The 23,654-nt window shown below is 43.6% G+C and overlaps 1 protein-coding gene, 1 non-coding gene and 2 pseudogenes across 2 annotated transcripts; 2 read left to right on the top strand and 2 right to left on the bottom strand.

Annotated features, from left to right (window-relative positions):
- Positions 1–10,912: 10,912 nt before the first annotated feature.
- Positions 10,913–11,584, bottom strand: LOC103019773 (60S ribosomal protein L35a-like; annotated as a pseudogene).
- Positions 11,585–14,666: 3,082 nt separating this feature from the next.
- LOC103020060 (MARCKS-related protein-like) lies at positions 14,667–15,296 on the top strand (annotated as a pseudogene).
- Positions 15,297–18,118: 2,822 nt separating this feature from the next.
- LOC130706016 (U5 spliceosomal RNA) lies at positions 18,119–18,234 on the top strand. Its single transcript, XR_009006431.1, has one exon. It is a non-coding gene; the product is annotated as a U5 spliceosomal RNA (small nuclear RNA).
- Positions 18,235–19,166: 932 nt separating this feature from the next.
- On the bottom strand, positions 19,167–21,252 carry LOC102997368 (transcriptional adapter 2-alpha-like). Its single transcript, XM_057544976.1, is given in 2 exon segments — positions 19,167–20,547; positions 20,550–21,252. Coding segments are annotated over 2 exon segments (1,266 nt in total). The 5' UTR covers positions 21,151–21,252; the 3' UTR covers positions 19,167–19,882.
- Between the last annotated feature and the right edge of the window lie 2,402 nt (positions 21,253–23,654).

The following is a 23,654-nucleotide window of genomic DNA, read 5'->3' as shown; positions in this document are numbered from 1 at the left end:
CAACTCTGCCCAAACCCTCAACGGACTTGCTTGTATCTTGCTACATCATATGTTTCTCAAATTGCAACTCAATTTCTGGTAATTCGAGCTTGCCTTGGTTTGCCTCTATTTAGGTTGACAGGTTGGATACGTGGGTGAAGGAGAAGGGATAATCATGGACGACTGCTGGTTTCTGGCTAGAGCAACTGGGTGGGTGGTTGACTATTTCTTGAAATAGGGGAGTGGGGTTATGAAGGAAACAGTTTGGGGGGGTTAGGTCAAAAGCTTCACTTTGGTCATGTTGAGTCTGAGATATATACAAGACTTCAGAGTGGAGGTGTCAGGTTAGCAGTTGGATACACAAATTAGGAGCTCAGGGAGAGATCCAGGCCAGAGACAGAGATTTGGCAGTCATTTTAGGTAGATGTATTCAGAGTCCTGGAACTAAATGAGATCTCCTAGGGAGATAGTATAGATGGAGATGAGAAGAACCATCATGGAGCCATGGGGCATACCAGCATTTTGAGGGAGGGCAGAGGAGGAGCAAAGGAGGTGAGATTAGGGCGGTTTGAAGGGATGAGGAAAACCAGGGAGTAGAAGTAGAGGAAGGAATGAAGGAGGAAGTAACTCTGGAGAACTGCAGTAAGGACAGGCAAGATGAGGACATGGAAGTATCCTTTAAATTTGCTAGCACCTAAGTCATTGGTGACCTTGAGCAGTCTTGGTAAAGTATTGAAGATGAAAGTCAGAGTAGAGAGAGAAGTGGGATATTGTTTACAGATACATACATATGCGATAAAAGAATAAAGATATGCCTGGGAATGATAAACACTAAGATTCAAGAGAGCAGTTGCCTCTGGCAGAGAGAGTAAAGTGGTTGGAGAGGGGTACTTCAACAAAATAGAATTTTGTTTTTTAACATGAATCATGGGTATACATGATGTTCATTATGTTATTTTCTGTGCCTCCTGAGTTAGGAGGGCAATATAAATTCAGACCCATCCCCACCTTTTTTGCTTTTTCCACCTGTGGGTCCAAGTAGTTGCAAACTTCCTTGCTGCTTCCCAAGGCCCTTGGGGCAATTGGGGTTTTGCAGGGGGCATTTCCAGTTCCTCAACCTTGGGCAGACCTAGTGAATTTCTCCTGGCCCTGCATGGGTGATAAAACTCCAGCCCTCATAACTTGTTTCTGATTCCAATACCCTCCTGTTATAGGAACCTGAAGTCAAGGACTTAACACCGAGTGGTCCAAAAACAGTAAAACCTACAGGAAACTCTGAGTCTCCAAAGTCGAGAATTCCTTTTGTGCCAAAAATGAAGAGAGTAGTCAGAGCAGCAAGGGGAACTGACCCAGAAGAGTCCTATGGTCTGAGAATAATGAAACCTCTAGGACTTTCAGAAAAACAAAGCCATTAAATTGGGGACACTTATGTGTGCCAGGGACTCCAACATATTACCATGTACCTATCACCACAATAGAGAGAAAAAGAAGCCCTCCCTTCCTTGAACTGGTAATAGAACAATCAGAGTCTATAAAATTGGTATGCTTTACATCAAAAAAATAGCAAGTTAAAAAAAATCATTGTAAAAGGATAGAACAATATGTTTAAAAAAAAGACATATATGAAAAAAACAAAAACTAGAAACACTTTAAAAGTACAGCCACTGAAATAAAAAAACCTCTGGAACTGTACTACAGTTTCCAATTAATTAAATGATTCAGTGGATGCTAGGTGAAAGGTTACTGAGTACAGGATGTTTGTATGGTGCCGGAGTATTGCTCCACAGATTATTTGTTAACAATTTGTAAAGGGAAAGCACACCTTTACATGAAAAAACGTGGCAGTCACCATTATAACCAAGTGATCAAACAGTATCACCAGTAGTGAGGCACCCTGACATTAAGTGTCTCCTGATAGGATACAAGATGAAGTACACAGCATCATCTAGGAGATAATGATGCCAAAAATGTGTAAGCTAAATCCAGTCCAGCCTCTAGACTTAGGTTTTATTCATTAGTTTTTTCTGAACTACTTGAAAGTTGTGTTAAACACAATTCAACCGAGTAAATTTGAAGATCTAATTGGCGATTACACTGGTGACTCATGAATCGGGCAGCATCCCATTTAGCAACTAGGAGGGTGCTCTAAGTGGTTGTATAAAATGGAAGGTTTTTATAGGAAGGAGGGTGGGGCAAGGGAGCTATTAGCAAAAGAGAAGAAAGGATTATTTTTAGGCCAGGACATCTTTTTGTGGGGGAAGGAACTGGCAAGGGTTTTATTATACAGATTGACTCTTCTTTCTCTGGGGAATGAAGAAGGCCCATTTGGCAGATTACCTCATTGATGCTGACTAGAAAATTCCAGAATAAGTGATTAAGATTACATTTCCAGTGAAGGTTGAAACTGCCATAGGTTAGGTATTAAATCTAGGATTGGTGTCATGGGCTTTAGCACAAGTGACACCATTTTGGGCCTGTGGTTTTTCTCTTTAACAGTTGCAAACATCATGACTCTTTAGCTCTAAGTATTTCAACATGCATCTCCCAAGAATAAGACCATTCTCCCACATAATTACAGTATCATTATTATACTTAAAAAATTGAAAATAATTCCCTAAAGTCTTTTATATCTAGAAATGAGATTTGTTTTTAAATTATTCAATAATCCAGTGGGCCAGCAGTGAGGGATGGGGAGACAGGAAATAACTGTGGCCATGAATTGATGATAGTAGATGCAGGCTAATGGAAAATGGTGTCTTTGCACTTAACGTTTATTTGTTTGAAAAATTTTTTTAAAGATTTTTTTTTTTTTGCTGTGGACCATTTTTAAAGTCTTTATTTAATTTGTTACAATATTGCTTCTGTTTTATGTTTTGGTTTTTTGACCATGATGCATGTGGGATTCTAGCTCCGCGACCAGAGATCGAACTCAAACCCCCACCCCCTGCATTGGAAGGCGAAGTCTCAACCACTGGACTGAAGAGGGGTTGAGGATTTGAAAAACTAGAGTGAAAACCGAGAAATCCATGAGAAGACGGAAGGTAGTTGGGGGCCAGTTGTGGGGAATCTGTGACTGTAGCCAGAGTGGAAGGGTGTCAGATGCCTTGAGATGGGGGTGAGGCTGAGGGAGAGCTATTTCAGTTGTGCTCACCTGTGCCTCTCCCCTCCTCACCCCCACTCCCCATGACCCTGGGTGGATCATTACCTGCCTCATTGCCTCATGAGGCTGTAAACTCAGCACTCTAGCCTGACTAGGTAGGGCTAGACCAGTGGACCTTAAACATTACCTCCCCACTTGCTTCATATCCTAGGGTCTGGGCCTTAGCCTTCCCCTGAATTCACTGACACCCCTAAAATAATAGGAACTCAAAGGGAAACATATTTGCAATGAAAGAAAAACAACAAACAGAGAAACCTATATTAGATGAAGCTGAGTTAATAGACCTGGTCAAGTTTAAAATAAGTATAATAAATATCCTCAAAATATAAGGGAGGATATTGTTAACCTAAGGTAGGAACAAACAAGAAGAATCAGTTGGAAATACTGGGAATGAAAAATTTAATAGTTGAAATCCATACATGGATTGAATAGCAGAATGGTTACAGCCAAAATGAAACAATGAGCAATAAGATCAGGGTGAGGATTCTTCCAAACGGCATCAGGAAGGGATAAAGAAAACAAGAAAGATAGAAAACAAATGAGCTAGTTGTTTTTTTTGTTTTGTTTTGTTTTTTGGTTTTTTTAATTTATTATTATTATTTTAAATTAATTTATTTAATTATTTTTGGCTGTGTTGGGTCTTCGTTTCTGTGTGAGGGCTTTCTCCAGTTGCAGCAAGCGGGGGCCACTCTTCATCGCGGTGCGCGGGCCTCTCACCATCGCGGCCTCTCTTGTTGCGGAGCACAGGCTCCAGACACACAGGCTCAGTAGTTGTGGCTCACGGGCCTAGTCGCTCTGCGGCATGTGGGATCCTCCCAGACCAGGGCTCGAACCCATGTCCCCTGCATTAGCAGGCAGACTCTCAACCACTGCGCGACCAGGGAAGCCCCCTGAGCTAGTTGTTTATGACCCACACTGTTGGTGACTAATTCTGCAGCCGTTCCCAGCCCCCTTCTCCCTTACTTATCTCCACATTGGAGATAGAAAAAGAAGGGACTGAAATGAGGACCATTTGCTTGTAATATGTCCTCCCCCTTTTTTCTTGCCTTGGACATGGATGTTTTGTCTGGAGCTGTGACAGCTGTCTTGCGATCATGAGGTAGGTTGATAGTCATCAGATCAAAAAAATTCAACACACTCAGGACAGCCAAGTAGGAAGGCAGGAAGAGCCCAAGAAGGTTCTTGGTGGCTGAACAGTTGAACTAATGCCAGCAACCACCTACAATCCAACTCCTTGCTATGTAACTACAAACAAAAGAAAAGAAAACAAAAACCCACGTGTTTATTTTTTAAAAATATTTATTTATTTATTTGGCTGCGCTGGGTCTTAGTTGTGGCGTGTTTATTTGCAGCATGCAAACTCTTAGTTGAAGCATGTGGGATCTAGTTCCCTGACCAGGGATCAAACCCGGGCCCCCTGAATTAGGAGCATGGAGTCTTAGCCACTGGACCACCAGGGAAGTCCCCCAACTTGCTTATTTAAGCCACCATTATTCATGTTTTCTTTAATCAGTAACTGAAAACATACCTAACTAAAATATTCCTAACTGATGCCTTGTTCAATAATTTGAAAAAGAACTACAAAGTTGAGATTCAAAGAAATGAGAGGGGAAAAGGTAGAAATCAGTGAAAAAGAGATTTAAAAGAAGTATTTTAGGACTTCCCTGGTGGCCCAGTGGTTAAGAATCCACCTGCCAATGCAGGGGATACGGGTTCAAGCCCTGGTCGAGGAAGATCACACATGCCGTGGAGCAACTCAGCCCGTGTGCCACAACTACTGAGCCTGCACTCTAGAGCCCGCGAGCCACAACTACTGAGCCTGGGCGCCTAGAGGCTGTGCTCTGCAACAAGAGAAACCCGCGCACCGCAACAAAGAGTAGCCCCAACTCTCCACAACTAGAGAAAGCCAAAAATAAATACATAAATAAATTTTAAAAAAATGAAACTACATGAAATAGTAGAAGAAAACATGAGTGTATTTTTCTTAATAATCCGTGTGTGAAGAAAGCCTTTTGAACTATAACTCAAAATCCAGAAGAGACAAAAGATTTATAAATTTGACTCCATTAAAAAACACCTGCTTGGCCAAATGAAAAACTGGGAGAGAATATTAGCAACTTAACAATACATGGCAGATAAAGAACTAATGTCCTTAACACACAGAGAGCTCTTTAAAATAAAGGGAAGCTTTTCCTTTCTGTGATGCATGGCTGAAAGATGGCAATGCAGGTTTCCGAGAAAAATTGAGGGGAAAGAGTAAACATAAAAATGGACAAAAGATATAAACAGAAAATACACACACACAAAAGATACAAAAGTGAAAAATATACTCAACTTCTCTTATAAAAAAGAGAAAAAATACTCAACTTCACTTATAAAAAAGAGAAATGCAAATTAAAACTACACTGAGATACCATTTTTCACCATTTAGATAGGTAGAAATTTAAAAACTTGACAACATCCTGTTGACAAAGCTGTGGGGAAACAGACACCCTCATATGTTGCTGGAGGGAGCACACTTGGAAACAAACTATAGAATTTGGCAGTATTTAACAAAACTACATGTGAATTTAGACTTTGACTCAACAATTCACTTCTGAGAATTTATCCCAAAATACACACTTAGAAATATGAAAAAACATATGCACAAAGCTATTAGTTCAGTATTATCCGTAATAGCAAAATTCTGTAAACAACTGAAATTCCCACCTATAGGGACTGACTGAATAAACTATAGTATGTCCACACAATGGAGTACTGTGCAGCCACAAAAGAATGAGGGAGATCTCTATAAACTGATGTTGCTTGATTTCCAGGGTGTATTATTAAGTGAAATAAGTAACGTGTATGTTACCTTTTGTTAAAGGAAATAAAATATGTGTGATAATAATGATGATAATTTTTTTTTTCTTCAAAAAGAAACACGTAAAGATAAACCAGAAACTAATGAACACAGGGGAACACAGGGTGGAGGGGATGGGGTGGAGAGGATAAGGCCAAAAGTGACACTTCTCTTGAGTTTATTTATTTATTTTTATACTTATTTTATTTATTTTTTTAAATTTTAGGCTGCATTGGGTCTTCATTGATGCATGTGGGCTTTCTCTCGTTGCGGCGAGCGGGGGCTACTCTTATTGCATTGCGCAGGCTTCTCATTGTGGTGGCTTCTCTTTGTTGCAGAGCACAGGCTCTAGGCGCATGGGCTTCAGTAGTTGCAGCACGCAGGCTCAGTAGTTGTGGTGCATGGGCTCAGTAGTTGTGGTGCATGGGCTCAGTAGTTGTGGTGCCCAGGCTTAGTTGCTCCACGGCATGTGGGATCTTCCTGGACCAGGGATGGAACCCGTGTCCCCTGCATTGGTAGGTGGATTCTTAACCACTGTGCCACCAGGGAAGTCCACTTCATAATTTTAAAATAGAAAAAATAGAAAGGTTTTTAAAACGAGGGACTTTTTTTTTTTTAATTTTTTTTTTGCCACGCCGTGCAGCATGCGGGATCTTAGTTCCCTGATCAGGGATCAAACCTGTGCCCCCTGCATTGAGAGTGCGGAGTCTTAACCACTAGACCACCAGGGAAGTCCCAATGAGGCACTTTTTAACTCCAGGAAAATAAAAAGTTATACATGGTAAGAAAGGTAATCATAGAACTCTAATTGGCTTGGCTCAAACAATATTGAATGTTGAAATACAATCACATGGGGATGATGGGCATGGGGAAGAAGGGGTGCGAGGGAGAAAACATCCTCATCTTGCTTGATGGTAAGTGTCAGAAACAAGGCAAAACACCTAAAATGTAGTTGCTTGTGCTAAACCGCACATCACCAGACTGAGGCTTAATTACAGTTTTGGTTCTCCCAGAAATGGAATCTTAAACCAGTCAGTCAGGATTTGCCTGGTCAGTACTAGTAAGGTCATCTGCCTGATAGACCCCTGCCCTCCCCTAAAGGAAAGGAACTTTGTCACGACCAACCCGACTTTTGGCAGAGTACAACTTCCTCGTTCCTGCTCCCTTCTGCTTATAAAAGTCTTTCATCTTGTACAGCTCCTCCGAGCTCCTTTCTCTCTGCTACATTGGACAGTGCCCAGTTCATGAGTCATTGAATAAAGCCAATAAGATCATTAAAATTTGCTCAGTTGAATTTTGTTTTTTTAATATAAATCAAGAAATAATGTTTAAAATTAGTGACTTAACCAACGAGGACCTACTGTATAGCACACAGGACTATGCTCAATATTTTTTAATAACCTATAAGGGAAAAGAATCTGAAAAAGAATATATATATATATATATATATATATATATATATATATATATATATATATGTAACTGAATCACTGTGCTGTACATCTGAAGCTAACACAACATTGTAAATCAAGTATAAGTCAATAAAAATTTTTTTTAATTTTTTAAAAATAAAAAATAAATAAAATTAGTGACTTAGGCAACAGTATAGTCTGTTATTCTGAAACACAGGCCATATCCAGTAGAAGAAACAGCTGAGAGTTAACAGCGGTTGCTTCTGATGACAGAAATGGGGTGTGAGGTGGAATGTAGAGAAAAAGTGAGTAATTGTTTGTTTGTTTTTAAATGCTATTTAGCAGTATCTGCCTTCTGCTTTGAATACTGCCTGTGGTGAGGAGATAACTTGCTGGTTCTGGAGATCTTGATAGTGCCTATTAAGGGACAAGCCAAGGTATTACAGTTTAGGACTCCTGAGAAGAAATTCAGCTCCCATTCAGCACTGCCCCTTCCCTTACACCACTCTCTTCCACTGCTTGAATTATGATTACAGTATTTATGTTTTTCCAGGCACATGAATAATTTCCCCTAGATTGTGTACTCTTTTTTAAAAATTTTATTGAAGTATAGTTGATTTACAATGTTGTGTTAATTTCTGCTATACAGCAAAGTGATTCAGTTACACATATATATTCTTTTTCATATTCTTTTCCATTATGGTTTATCAAAGGATATTGAATATAGTTCCCTGTGCTATAGAGTAGGACCTTTTTGTTTATTAGATTGTGTACTCCTCGAAGACAACTCAGTTTGATTTGTCTGCCTCCTTCCTTCTTCCATTTTCCATTCTTTTTTCTTGCCTACCATCTCTCTCCCTCCCTCCCTCCCTCTCTCTCTCTCTCTCTCTGCCTCTCTTTCTTTCTCTTTTCATAGCAGCCCTGTCTGTCTGTCTGTCTGTCTATCTGTCTATCTATCTGTCTATCTATCTATCTATCTATCTATCTATCTATCTATCTATCTATCTATCTATCATCTTTGGCCCTCACGAGATGATTATTCTCCTGGGTTCATGACATTATCATCAGTGGTCTATGGAAGGCTCCTCTTGCTATTCATTCATTTATCTATTTATCTTTAATTATTTCTTTATTTCATTCTCATTCGCCTTCTTTTCCCAGGCAAATATCCCACTATGTTTAATATATATCTTCTTGTTTTTTGTTCTTATAAAATGGGTATTGTGTGCATGTATTATTTACGTGCTAGGATTTTAAAAGTTATATTAATATTATTGTATCGTGCATCTCATTTTTATCACTAAACATTCTATTTTTGATGCAATGTGACATCTAATATATTATTTCCAACTGTTGCATAATAGTACATTTTACCCATTTTACCTGCTGTTCTCCCAGTGATGGATGTCAGGTTGTCTCCAAAGATGCTGCAGACAATGCTCCATAAAATAAAATTAGGCCTTTATTTCACATCATACAGAAAAAAAATCTAGATAATTAGGGATTCAATTGTAAAAACGTTAAAACTTTTAGAAGAAAATACGACTATATTTTTATAACGTTAGGGTAGGGAAAGATTTCTTAAAATCTAGAAAACTATAAAGTGAAAATTCATGAATTGAATATATTAAAACTTCTGTATGATAATAAACAAATAAAAAAACAACTGACAGACTACAGGAAATAACTTGCAATACATATAAACTGTCAAAGGTTTAGTTTCCTCAATATAAAGAGTAAGAACCCCTACAAGTCAATAAGCAAAAGATAAAAAACAAGTTAAAAATGGATAAAAGACCAGAACAGGCAGTTCCGGGAATGGGAAACTGGAATTACCAATAAACATGAGAAGATACTCACATGTATTTCTCTCTATGTATTTTTAAAAGATTACTTGTTACCTAAGTCTCTGAGTGTTAAAACACATCTTCTGGGTTGAATTATTATCATTCTAAGTACATGATTGATCAAAACAAGATAAGAATTTTCAACCTAAAAAGTAAAAAGTAAAGTAAAAAACAAAGTAAAAATTTACTAAAAAGTAAAAATTTATTGGAAATACATCTAATGAGATGAACAAACTTTTATTTTTCAGTTGGTATACATAAAGTGAGACAGAGTTTGTTGCCAATTCTATTCTTATTTTTGTTTTCACAAGTAAAAGATCTAAGAAACCTTAAAATAAATAAATAGATTGGAGTTGGAGAGAGTTTTTTATAGTAATGTCACTATATGTCCCTTTGTTGGATGTCCTAGGCATTGTGGTATACTCAAACAATGGAATACTGTGCAGAAAATAAAATGGATGTACTGGAACTAGGTTTACAGATACCAACACAAATAAATCTTGAAAATGTAATGTTGAATTTTAAAAAAAAGGAAGTTAGGGACTTCCCTGATGGTCCAGTGGGTTAGACTCAGCACTCCCAATGCAGGGGGTCTGGGTTCAATTCCTGGCCAGGGAACTAGATCCTGCATGCATCCAGCAACTAAGAGTCTGCATGCCACAACTAAGAAGTGCACATGCCACATCTAAGATGTGCGCATGCCACAACTAAGAAGTCTACATGCCACAACTCTGAGCCCGCATGCTGCAACTAAAAAAAAAAGATCCTGCATGCCACAACTAAAAAAAAAAAAATCCCGCATGCCGCAACGAAGATCTCGCGAGCTGCAACTTAGACCCAGTGCAGCCAAAATAAATAAATAAATATCTTTCTTAAAAAAGGAAGTTACAGGGAATTCCCTGGCGGTCCAGTGGTTAGGACTCTGCACTTTCACTGCTGAGGGCCCAGGTTCAATCATTGGTCAGGGAGCTAGGGGAGCTAGGATCCCCAGAAGCCCCACTGTGTGGCCAAAAAAAGGAAGTTACCAAAGGATGGATGAAGTAAGATATTTATATTAAATATATATTTCTTTAATTAATTAATTATTTTAATGATTTGTTTATTTATTAATTATATTAATAATTATATTAAATTTAAAAAACACATAACTTGGGACTTCCCTGGTGGTGCAGTGGTTAAGACTCCGTGCTCCCAATGCAGGGGGCCTGGGTTTGATCCCTGGTCAGGGAACTAGATCCCACGTGCATGCTGCAACTAGGGAGCCGGTGAGCCGTAACTAAGGAGCCCCCCTGCTGCAACTAAGACCCAGTGCAACCAAATAAATAAATAAAATAAAATAAGTATTAAAAAAAGACATGAAAAACACATGACTGACATTGTTGGTGGATGGAGGACACACCAACTTCAGCGGAGTAGGTATCAATGGATAGAGGGGGAGTAAATGGGATTGGGGGAACAAATGCAGGCTTTAAATGTGTATATAAGGTTTTGGTTTTTGTTTTGCTTTTATAAGAGAACATCCACACTTTTTTTTTTTTTTTTTTTAATTAATTTATTTATTTATTTATTTTTGGCTGTGTTGGGTCTTCGTTTCTGTGCGAGGGCTTTCTCTAGTTGCGGCGAGTGGGGGCCACTCTTCATCACAGTGCGCGGGCCTATCACTGTCACGGCCTCTCGTTGCAGAGCACAGGCTCCAGACGCGCAGGCTCAGTAGTTGTGGCTCACGGGCCCAGTCGCTCCGTGGCATGTGGGATCTTCCCAGACCAGGGCTCGAACCCGTGTCCCCTGCATTGGCAGGCAGATTCTCAACCACTGCGCCACCAGGGAAGCCCCACACTTTTATTTATTTACTTTTTAATAAATTTAAATTCTTGAGGGATACAGCATCACACAGATTCTGTGTTCAATGGCCTTAGCAGGAAAGTTGCTTCAGAATTCGGCAGGAACCATGCCATTGTTTCCATGGGCATGAATTACCTTTTCCCAGTTACTCTCTTTGGTTTGGTTTGCCACCAGGAGTCACTGTGCTGTCTCTGCTTTGTACACATAAGGACATCTCTTGCTTAGATAGAATTCGGTTTCATCCCAAGCATAAACACCTTCAGTTCTCAGAAGAGCTGTGTGCTCCCTCTGCTTCCAGAGACCCTGCTTAGAGCCAGCAAAAATGGCCTTGCACCAGAGCCTTCCAGACATACTCATCATTTTAAAGTCCTCTTCCCAGCAGGCCTCCACAGGCTCCAAAAGGGAGGAAAGGGAGCTATGTTAACTTTTGTTTACTTTTCAAACATATCTAAAGCACATCTGAAAAAATGTTCATATCTATTAAATCTGAGTATCAGGTGTGTTTTTGTCCTCTACACTCTTCTGTGGAGTTAGAAATAGTTCATGATGAACTTTTAAAGTAATAAAGAATGAGGAGTGAGGAAGTAGAGACCAGGGGAAAAACTAAGAACTCTGTTTTACTATAGAAGTTATTTCACCTAAATGTATCCTGAAATCTCTGCTGTTTGAATCAATTTCAAAGCACTGTTTAGATAATTACAAAAGTCATTTAAAACATCTAGTATGAAAATTAATTAATTCAAAATGGTACCAGTTGATGCAAATGCATCCACAGTAAAGACTACTAAGCTTCGAGGTGAAACTCAGTGGAAACTAATTGTTTAGAATGAAAGTTTCATTTGTTCTCTTGTGGCTGTAGGAAAGTTTGTTTTTAATAAAGAGATTTCTGTCCGAATTTTTCTCTGAAACAAAAATACCCAGTGAAGTTTTTTCTTTGTTGTGGTTGATCACTATATTCCAAAAGGAGACTGCAGTTGGAGGGTGATGTAGGTCTAGTAAGTTCACCCTCCCCCGCTGCCCCTTCCTGTCCCCCCCTCCACCGTCTTACCCTCTCCCTTTCTTTTTCAGCTGGGAGTTGATGGAGGCTACCTGGCCTGCAAGGATGAACCAGCGGGGAGGAAAGATAGCTGGTGCCCTGGAGGGGGATGGTCTTTGATGGGAGGAGGGCAGAGGAAGGGGCCCTCTGCTGGGCGCTGTTAGGTTGGGGCGTGGGAAGATAAGGAAGTAGCTTCTGCTTTCTCAGCGACTTCTGTAGTGGGGTTATCTGCTGAACTTGAGAGCTGGGGAGGAGGTGTGGGATGGTTTCGGTGAGAGAAGAAGGTATATAGTGAGCGCCTCGAGAGTGGGAAGCAGAGCCAACTAGAGACATGTCGAGTAATATCCGGACCTTCATCAGAGGCCTGGCTCAGTGGTCTGATTTTTCCAGCAGTTCAGCAGCTACAGGGCAGATGCTGAAAAGGTAGAGGAATATAAGGGCCAGAGGGGTGGGAGGAGGAGGAACTGCTGGCGAGGGATAGGATGGAGGGCCAGCTCCACAGAGATCCTCACTGTGGTGATTACTACTGCACCCTCTCCCTCCCCTCCTCCTCCTGCCACCTTGGAGTCAGAGTCTGTTTCCTTCCTCTTACCTCACTTGACCTCCATCCTCCTCCCCTCCCACTCCCCAACTTCCTTCATCTGTCCTTTAATTTCTCTCTCCAGGCTCTTCACTCTCTCCATCTGTACTGGCTCCTTCCCAAGGTGTTTAAGCATGTTTAACACTCTCCTAATATTAACAAAAGGGGCAGAGGGAGGCTGCCATTAATCCCACACCCCTTCCAGCTACCGGCTCTATTTGGCTTTACAGGCCCAATGTCTCAGAAGCGTTGCCTGAGTTCTCTACCTCCCGTGGCTTCCCTCATCAGCTCCCTGCAGTTGGGCTTCCATCACCCCCCACCCCTGTGGTCACCAGCAACTGCCTTGTTGTTGCATCCAATGGACTTTTCTGTCCCCACCTCACTTGATCACTCATTTGACAGAGCTAACCACTCCCTTCTTGAAACTTATATTCTGCCCTTGATTTCTTTTTTCTTTTTTTTTGGCTGTGTCGGGTCTTAGTTGCGGCCTCAAGGGGGTCTTCCTTGAGGCGTGTGGGATCTTTCGTTGCGGCGTGGGCTCTTTGTTGTGGTGCAGGCTTCTCTAGTTGTGGTGCACTGCCCTTGATTTCTGTGCTGTCCACACTGCTGCTTTTCCTCTGGCCTTCCTAATTTCACTGCTCCTTCTGCCGCGCCTCCCTTAGGCCACTGTTCTCTAGGGACCTATCCTAGACTTTTTTTCCTCTCTTCACTTTCCACTCTTTCTCCTTGAGCAATCCTGGCAATCCCCTGGTCCAGGCTGCCTTTTATTTCTCTCTGGCTTTACTGTTCAGTCCTAAATCATCCCCCAAATGTCTTGCCCTCCAGTCTCCTTACTTTAGCCAGAATGGGTGTCCAGTGGTTCTCAACTTAGCCTGCATCAGAATCATGTGGAGGATTGTTAACATGCAGGTATCTGGGTCCCACCTGGAGTTTCTGATTCAGTAGGTCTGAGGTGAGGCCCAGTCATTTGCATTTCTAACGAGTACCCAGGTATATTAGGTGTATTTTCTAGGGTACCATGACAAAGTGTCACAAACTGGGTGGCTTAACAGAACTTTATTGTCTGACAGCTCTGGGGGCCTCATTTAAACTAATTACATCTGCAGTGACTTTATTTCCAAACAAGTCACATTCTGAGTAATGGGGGTTAGCATTTCAACATATGAATTTGGAGGAGGGGGGACACAATTCAACTCATAATACTGATAACACCAGGTGATGCTGATGCTGCTTCAAAACACTAATCTGATCATATTATTCTTTAAAGCTTTTCAGAGGTTTCCCATTGTTCTCAAGGTAAATCCAAAGTCTTAGTTTGGAACTGAAGACCCAATCTCGTCCTGTCATTTAGCCACTTGTCCTTTTACCTCTCAGGCTCACACTGCTCATGGTGCCTCTCTGCCTAGACCCCCCTCACCACACTACTTCTACGGATCCTTTATTGCTCAGCCTGTGTCACTGAAATTGTCATCACTGCTTATCACACATACCTGTCTCTTAGGGCCTAGCACAGGGTTTGACACAGTGTTCCATACATTTTTGTTACATCAATGTATGAAAACAATTATTTTCAAGCCTCTTTAAAAAAATTCAATTTTAATTTTTTTAATTCAAGAGAAATTTTAATTTGGAGTGTTATAAAACAAAATCATAAAATAGGTAAGCAACAAGGATATACTGTATAGCACAGGAAATTATAGCCATTATCTATAATCTATAATGGAGTATAATTTGCAAAAATACTGAATCACTATGCTGTACACCTGAAACTAACACAATATTGTAAATCAAATGTACTTCAGTAAACAAACAAACATGCATTCAGGCGCGGAGCTGGACGGGCGCAGCTGGCAGGTCGGACGCGGAGAGGGGTGCAGCTGGATTCCCGCCCCCTTCCCCCTCCGCCGCGAGCCCCAACCCCTCCGCCGGCCAGGCCCACCCAACTGAACTATCCTCTGCGGGCGCGAGCCCGGGACGGCTCGGGGCGCCCCCAGCAGAAGCCCCAACATGGGCAGTCAGAGCTCCAAGGCTCCCGGGGGCTACGTGACCACTGAGGAGGCAGCAGGCGCCTCCCCGCTAAGGTCAACAGACAGGAGAACGGCCACGTGAAAAGCAATGGAAACTTCTCCCCCAAAGGTGAAGGGGAGTCGCCCCCCTGAACGGAACAGAGGAGGCAGCCGGGGCCCCTGGCGATGCCATCAAGCCAGCACCCCCTAGCCAGGGCGCTGAGGTCAAGGGGGAGCGTCCCCCCCTCCAACCCCTGCCAAGGAGACCTCCAAGAAGAAGAAATTCTCTTTGAAGAAGCCTTTCAAATTGAGTGGCCTGTCCTTCAAGAGAAATCGGAAGGAGGGAGGGGGTGACTCGTCTGCCTTCTCACCCACAGAGGAAGGGCAGGAGCAGGGAGAGGTCGGTGCCTGCAGCGAGGGAGGCACTGCCCAGGAAGGGAAGGCTGCCGCCACCAGACAGCCAGGAGCCCCAGGCCAAAGGGGCAGAGGTTGGTGCTGCTTCCAAGGGAGGAGACACCGAAGAGGCAGGGCCCCAGGCGCAGAGCATCCACTCCCTGGGGGCCCTACACCAGCGAGCGAGCAGAATGAGTAGCTGGGTGGGGGCAGGTGGGTGATCTCTAAACTGCAAAAACTGTGCTGTCCTTGTGAGGTCACTGCCTCGACCTGGTGCCCTGGCTGCCTTCCTGTGCCCAGAAGGGAAGGAGCGGTTGCCCCCGAGCCACGTTCACTCTCCTCCTCTCCCTCCTGTTAATTCTCCCATTGTTGCAGCACAAATAGAAACGAAGTTTTCCCTCTCCTTAGAACAAGGAAAATAAAGAGAACAGTGAACAGGCTGTAGAAGAAATATAACCTGGCCTGAAAGAGTTAATCACTCCTAGTTGTTTTTTTAAACTGTTACTAACCTGTAGTGTCTGTACCTAGATTTGTACTTCACAAAGCTAAACTATTACTACCTTTAAAAAAAATTAATATTTATTTATTTATTTTTGACTGTGTTGGGTCTTCATTGCTGTGCGAGGGCTTTCTCTAGTTGCGGCGAGTGAGGGCCACTCTTCATTGCGGTGTGCGGGCCTCTCACTATCGCGGTCTCTCTTGTTGAGGAGCACAGGCTCCAGACGCGCAGGCTCAGTAGTTGTGGCTCACGGGCCTAGTTGCTCCATGGCATGTGGGATCTTCCCAAACCAGGGCTCGAACCCGTGTCCCCTGCATTGGCAGGCAGATTCTCCACCGCTGCGCCACCAGGGAAGCCCTATTACTCCTTTTTTCAAAAAAATAAATTTATTTATGGCTGCATTGGGTCTTCGTTGCTGTGCACAGGCTTTCTCTAGTTGAGATGAGTGGGGGCTACTCTACTTTGCCTCGTGCAGGCTTTACATCGTGGTTGCTTCCCTTGTTGTGGAGCATGAGCTCTAGGCGCGCGGGCTCAGTAGTTGTGGCTTGCAGGCTCTAGAGTGTAGGCTCAGTAGTTGTGGCACACTGGCTGAGTTGCTCCTCGGCATCTGGGATCTTCCCGGGGCCAGGGCTCGAACCCGTGTCCCCTGCATTGGCAGGTGGATTCTTAACCACTGTGCCACCCCGAACCTATGACTCTTTAACACTATGTGAATTACATCCTGCACTGCCTTGTAGCAAATCACCCCCTGTAGCATTTGCACTTCAGAAAAAAGGTCGCAGGCCAACAGCCCAGAGACAAACCGACCCAATTACCGGGCTGCCTGATGCCAGCAGTGACTGTTTTGAAATAACGCAGGAAGAAGAAGAATGCAAGACCTTCACTACTTTGATCCTTATCATATATCCCAGACTGCGAGCCCCACGTATAAAATCTTTTCCGATTCCCGAAGGAATGGGGGCACAGTTCTTCAGGCGCTAGCCTGCTGTGTCTTCCCTTCTGCCTGGCAGAAAAATGAAGCCATCTCTCTCTTCCTCCAAAATCTCTGTCTCCGTATTTCTGTTCGGCATTGGTGCACAGGGAAGCTGATATTGCGGCAACACCATCATCCATCTGCTCTTCCTCTTAAGGCCAGTTGAAGATGGTCCCTTGCAGTTTCCCAAGTTAGGTTAGTGATGTGAAATTCTCCTGCCCCTGGCCCTACCTCCTTCCCTGTCCCCAGCCGCGCAGAAGGCAGTTTGCTGGTTGTCTTCCCCAATTCTTCTCCAAGTAGGTTATGTTTACTCCCCAAATCCCTGAGCCAGAGGTGGGGTTGCCTACACTCCCAAACCCTGAGTGTCCACCTTGCCCTGTTGTTTGTAGTCTCTTGTGCTGTGCCTACAGTGGCACCTGGGCTGGGGAGGACACTGCCCTCGTCTAGGTTTTTCTAAATGTCTTACTCAAGTTGCAACCTCCAGCTTGTGAATCAACTGTGTCTCTTTTTTGACTTGTAAGCAAGTATTAAGCTTTGGGGTTGGGGGGAGGTCTGTAATGTGAAACAACTTCTTGTCTTCCCTCCCCCCACATTGTTGTAAATAACTTTTAACGGCCAAACCCCAGATTTGCACTTTTTTTTTTTTTTTCTAACTGCTAAGACCATTTTCTTCCCCCTGGTCTTACTGTAACATTTGGAAAAGGAATAAATGTCGTCCCTTAAAAAAAAATAAAATAAAATAAAACAGACTTTCTGGGACTTCCCTGGTGGCACAGTGGTTAAGAATCCGCCTGCCAATGCAGGGCACACGGGTTCGAGCCCTGGTCCCGGAAGATCCCACAGGCCACGGAGCAACAAAGCCCGTGCGCCACAACTACTGAGCCTGCGCTCTAGAGCCCGCGTGCCGCAACTACTAAAGCCCGCACGCCTGCAGCCCGTGCTCCGCAACAAGAGAAGCCACCGCAATGAGAAGCCCGCGCACCGCAATGAAGAGTAGCCCCCGCTCGCGGCAACTAGAGAAAGCTCACGTGCAGCAACAAAGAGCCAACAGAGCCAAAAATAAATAAATAAATATTTAAATAAAACTTAAAAGAAGAAGAAAAAAAAGACTAAAAAAAAAAAAGGGAAATCTGCCCCAACCTGTGAAAGTATCTTAAAAGCAAAACAAAACAAAACAAAAACAAACAAAAAAAACAGACTTTCTGGTTGGACTCGGCGACTATATTCCTATCTGGCTTCTGCTCCTCCCCCTGGTGGTGGCTCTAGACCGAGCAGGAAAACTAATAAACGAAGGCATTTGCCGAAGCGCGAGGTTGGTGACTGGGCTTCATTTACATACCCACAATGCGTTGCATTCAGGGTCTTGCCTACTTTCAAAAGGCTAGATTCTTGTATTTCTTTGGACTCCCGCCCCCGCTCGAAATCAGGATATTTTCAGAGGATTGTCTGAAACAATGGCAGAACTCACTCGTTGTTTGCGGGTAAATAGTTACCATTGGTGACTTGGGACTTACCGTTAGCCGAGGACTGTGTGCGAGGAGATGACGTCATACTCTGGTTTCTCTTCAGAACGCATAAATCTTTCGCCTTTTACTAAAGATTTCCGTGGAGAGAAACAACTCCGAGTTTCTCGTCAATTTTTTGAGGTCTTGTTTTCACAAGGCTAATAATCTTGTACAAAAAAGTAAAGGAATGTTGTGTTCTTCTGTGTTTCCGGCGGTAGCGTTCCCTGTTCTGCAAAGGTTGGCAAAGCAGTCTGGTTTGGTTGCAGGTCGTGTTTGTGTCGGTGTGTCCCAATTTGTTTTTGTCCAGCGATGATTTTCGGTGTGTGGTGTGTCGTGTCTTCTGCCTTGATGGTTGTTTTCTTGGTGTTCTCGCGGTGAGGCGCGTGATGTCCGTGTGGTTTCAGAACCCGGGCAAGCAGCTGGAGTCCCATCGGTTGGCGGCGCGAGACCAGTGAAGTACAGTGAGTGGCGAGCCGTGCTTGCGGTTTCTGGCTGTTATTCGTAAAGCAGCTGGACTCCTCTGTGGGAGCAAGGTGTGGTGTTCCGTTCCTGTGAAGTTGTCTTCGGAAAGCGGGTCTGGTGTGGACGGTGAAGCTGGTGCTCGCGGAGTCGTGTGGTAGCGTGGGGCGGTGATATTGATCTTGGTTAGAGGAAGGCGGCACCCGTGGGTGGGAGGAGGAGACGCGAGACAAGCGCCCACCGTTTCCTTAGCCTGAGCGGCCCCACGGTTTTCAGAAATGCATATACTCACGGAGCTGCAGAACGCACTTTGTTCCTAGGGCTTCGGGTTTATGTTTGCACGTTGAAGACCACCCCGCATGAACTTGAACTGCTTCTTGTGCTCGGCACGGGGCCTGGCACGGGGCAAGTCAATCGTGCAGTAGACGGTTGCTAGCTGTAGAGTATCCGCTTAACCTGGCTTTGGTTAGGTCTTGAATTCAAGTGGAGGCTTGGGCCTATTTGTCTGCAAAGGTCTTTCAAGGCAGTACGTGAGCACCTCAGGCGAGACCCACGTCTCTGGGACTGGGGTTCTAACTGCTGCACTTGTGGAACTTGGCTTTTCTAAAAACTTCAAAAAAATTGGAGTATAGTTGGTTGATTTTTGTATGATACATGTTTATTTTATTATGTATTTATTTATTTGAAGTAGCACAACATTTTAATCCATTAATTCTAAAAATAACAGAGACATTTTATATCCAGTGTCACCTCCTCAAGAGTCTACTGCAGATTAGACAGCCAGACTGCAACTTACAAAGCCAGACATTAAAGTTGAAGATGCAGTGTGGGACAACACCATCAACACCATCATGGGGAGATTTTCCTCCTCTTTGCTCATAAACATAAGTTGTCAGCTGAAAAGAATCCTCAGACAGAAAGAGAAAGTTTTCTCTCTCTATAACTTCTTTATTTTAAATCTGTCTGTAATGTTTGAAGACAAAACAGATAATCAGAAAACCAACCTCCCAAGCAAGTACAAGGATCTGAGCTGGACTCCTGGGACTAAGGACTGGTTTAGTTCTATTTCTACCAACACTGTGACGTGAGGTACTGTGGTTCTTGTTTTAGTTACAAGAGGGGTTAGGAATGAATGCCCACACACAGTTAATAATAGCTTATCTCGCACATAACTCTGCAGCAGAATACCAACAACAGCAGTATTTTAAAGCAGGGGGGAGAAGAAAGTAGACATTCATACAACTTAAGGTTTCCTTGGTTCTTCCCCTCTTTTTACAAGGAGAATTCAGCTCAAAAACAAAACTCCAGAATGCCCGTACTGTCCTTTGGCCCACCAGGCCCGGAGAGCCTCAGGCTTTAGTGATGTATCCTTCTCGGATGAGGAAATCATAGATTTTCCGGGTTTTGTTCACGTCTACCTTGATGAGTGCTCTTGCCTGTGCCAGTCTCAAGCCTCCTTGCTTGTTACATTCGTTCAATAGAGCAGATTTGTATTCTAAATAGGCTCCTGGGGCCAATCTCACCACCTGACAGAGCTCCTTTTCTTTTTCATTCAACCTCTCTGTGCCAGGGAGGCCAGTGAGGTGCAAGGGCGGTGCACTTCGTGTACCTGAATTCGAAGCCATTGGTACGGAAGAACTCAGGCCAGAATCAATGGCAGCCTGCCGGCGGAGCCCCTGCTGGCAGGCGCTACCGTCCCGGATGTACTGGAGAACCTCCGAGAGCATAGTGCGTTTGAGGCGTTCCTCTTCTCGAGTCTTCTTGAGGTGATCATAGGTTCTGGCACTACAAAAGTTGGTAATGCCTGCTGTCCTGTATTCCTGGAGCCTCTTGATTTCCCTTCCGGGTTCGAATTCCAATGCATGGCTTTCAATGAACTTGTCATGTTCCACCGGCCCCACTATCCTTGCAAATCGCCTCATTGTTTCATAAAGGTCTTGGACTTCCTTGGGATACCGCCGTTCCATTAACTGAAACTTTCTAAGGTTGATTAATCCCTGGTCTCTTATAATTCGTGGAAAATGTCCGAGTCATCTTCAACAAAATCAATGTCTCTCAAGTCCCATTCTGCATACTTGTCAAACTCCTCAATGAAATCTGCTCGAGCTGGCATGTATCCTGCCATGTCCCGAGAAAGCAAGGAGTCAAAGGTAGGTCGGGGAGGGTCATCTGTAGAGTGAAATGGAATGGCTGTGTCAGCAGATTTTGCCTCCTCTGCTTGCTTCAGGTTTAGCAGGGTAGATGCAAATAGAGGGTTATTGATGAAATGCTTCATGTAGTGCTTCTCACACTCCTCCTTGGTCTTGGTGCACATTTGATTGGCTACTTCCTGCCAATTTCCAAAGCCACAGTCCATCACAGCTTCTAAAAGGGCCATTTCTTCTTGAGCAGTCCAGCTGGGGTCAAGAACAGGAAAATCTGAGGTCATTATTTCGTAAGTATGATCACGTTGATGTTTCTTGTACTCAAATCCTCGAGTGAAACACTGTAAGCACAGGAAAAAAGGAGGTGGCCCACATTCAGCACACTTGATATAAGGCTCCATGAGGTAGGAGGAGCAGCCTCGGCAAGGTGGCTTATCAGAGGGATCATTGCTAAAGGAACTCAAACGGTCCATTCCCCAGTTGGCAAAGACTGCTGCTTTGATCTTCCTCAATGTAGGGCTCCTTCAAGGAGATTTCAGAACTGGCCAACACAGACACCAAAGCTGACGACCCCCCCCCCGCCCCCCTTACTTCATTCCCCTCCTCCGCGCCGAGGAAACGCCAGCGGCGCGCGCGCCCTGGGCTTGCGTGCTCGCTCCCGCGCGGCGCAGGCGCCATGATACATATTTATATATATACTTTCTGATGAGGTAGTTTAGCCTTAGAACTAGAACTGTTAAAAACAAGAGATCCTAGGAATTCCCTGGCGGTCCAGTGGTTAGGGCTCCAACGCTTCCACTGCAGAGGGCGCGGGTTCTATCCCTGGTTGGGGAACTGAAACCGAGCAGGCCGCGCGGCGCGGCCGAAAAAAAGAAAAGGTAAAGGAAATGCTCGAGATTTTTTGTAGTTTCCAGTTTCTAATGTGGATCAAGACAGCAAGTAATTGCTGTAAATTTTAACTTTAGAAGTAAGCTTAGGGCTTCCCTGGTGGTGCAGGGGTTAAGAATCCGCCTGCCACTGCAGGGGACACGGGTTCGAGCCCTGGTCCCGGAAGATCCCACATGCCGCGGAGCAACTAAGCCCGGGCACCACAACTACTGAGCCTGTACTCTAGAGCCCGCGTGCCACAAGCACTGAAGCCCGCGCGCCTAGAGCCCGTGCTCGGCAGCAAGAGAAGCCACCGCAGTGAGAAGCCCGCGCACCGCACCGAAGAGCAGCCCCCGCTCCACGCAACTAGAGAAAGCCCGCGCGCAGCCACGAAGACCCAACACAGCCCAAAATAAATACAATGCATAAATGAGACAGACCAAAAAAAGCTTATACTACATGACAATCAAATGCAATATACAAACCTTAACTGGATCCTGGACCAAACCCAATAACACACCAAGAAAAGGAAGGCAGGAAGAAAGCAGAAGGTACACTTTTGGTACCTTTGTGGAAATTTTAATATGTACTCTGTTTCACATGACAGTATTGAATTAATAATTGTACTTGTTTTCTTGCTGCTGTAACAAATTATCACACGCTTAGCGACTTAAAACAACCCAAATTTATTCTCTTACAGTTCTGGAGGTCAGGAGTGTAGAATTAAGGTGTTGACAGGGCTGCATTCTTTTCTAGAGGCTTCAAGGGAGAATCTGTTCCCTTGCCTTTAGAAAGCTGCCTTCATTCCTTGGCCTGTGACCCCTTCCTTGCACTCCAAATCTCTTGCTTCTGTCGTGTCATCTCCTAACTAACTCTGGATCCTCCTGCCGTATAAAGACCCTCGTAATTACCTGGGGCCCACCGAGACAATCCAGGAGAATCTCCCCATCTCAAGATCCTTAATCACACCTGCAAAATCCCTTTTACCATGTGAAGTAACATATCTACAGGTTCCTGGGATTAGGATGTGGATGTATTTGGAGGCTATGACTCACACTACCACAATAATGATATAGTAATTATGTGGGAGAACGGCCTTATTCTTATAGACACGTAATGTGAAATATTTAGTAGTGAAATGTCATGCTATCGGAAACTTTCTAATAGCCCAGTAAACAGAAAGAGAGAAAGAAAATGTGTCATAGGTACTCATTCTTTCAACTTTTTGTAGTTTTGAACTTTGGGGAATAAAAAGTTGGGGGAAAATAAATGTATAGTGATAAATTTCATGTAACGTATATTTGTTTTGGATATTTGTATTATACTTAAGATTTCATTTTCATTTATTTATTTTAAAAAGTATTTATTTATTTGGCTGAGCCAGGTCTTAACTGCGGCATGCATGATCTTTAGCTACGGCATGAGAACCCTTAGTTGCAGCATGTGTGCTCTAGGTCCCTGACCGGGGATCGAACCTGGGCCCCCTGCATTGGGAGCGTGGAGTCTTAGCCACTGGACCACCAGGGAAGTCCCTTAAGATTTCATTTTTTAAAAAGTTCCATTGTTATTAAACTATTATCATCTTAGACCAGTGGTTTCCAGATTGTTGGATTTTCCAATTAGTAAAATTTCCAAAAAATTTCTGCGGTACTAATTTTAAAAATCATGATTCTACAAAAAGGCCATTCCAAGACTAAAAACAGTAAGAGTGACTTGACACCAAAGGACAGGACACGTCTTTAAAACAGGAAATCCATTTAGCTTTATGGAAGACATACCGATATTTCCTTAACTCTTCTCTCCTCCCTCCGCCCAAATAGAGGAAAGCTGAGGCTCAATTAGGCTGCCTTTGACCAACAAGATCGGGGCCGGTGATGCCCTCTTGTGGCATCCTGGAGGATTACTGCCATCTGACTTCATGTCCTCTGACTTTGAGGGACAATTCCCTCGCAGTAACTCGGTCGTTCATTCATATGTGCCAGGCATTGTTCTCAGCATCTGGGCTATATCAGTAATGAAAACAAATATCCCTGCCCTGCTGGAGCTTACATTCAGGTGGGGAGACAGACAATAAATAAATAACACATAAATAAGTGCTATGGAAAAAACA

The sequence above is a fragment of the Balaenoptera acutorostrata genome, chromosome 1 (genome assembly GCF_949987535.1).
Source record: "Balaenoptera acutorostrata chromosome 1, mBalAcu1.1, whole genome shotgun sequence".
Taxonomy (NCBI): Eukaryota; Metazoa; Chordata; class Mammalia; order Artiodactyla; family Balaenopteridae; genus Balaenoptera; species Balaenoptera acutorostrata.
This window is presented reverse-complemented; position numbering and strand designations above follow the sequence as displayed.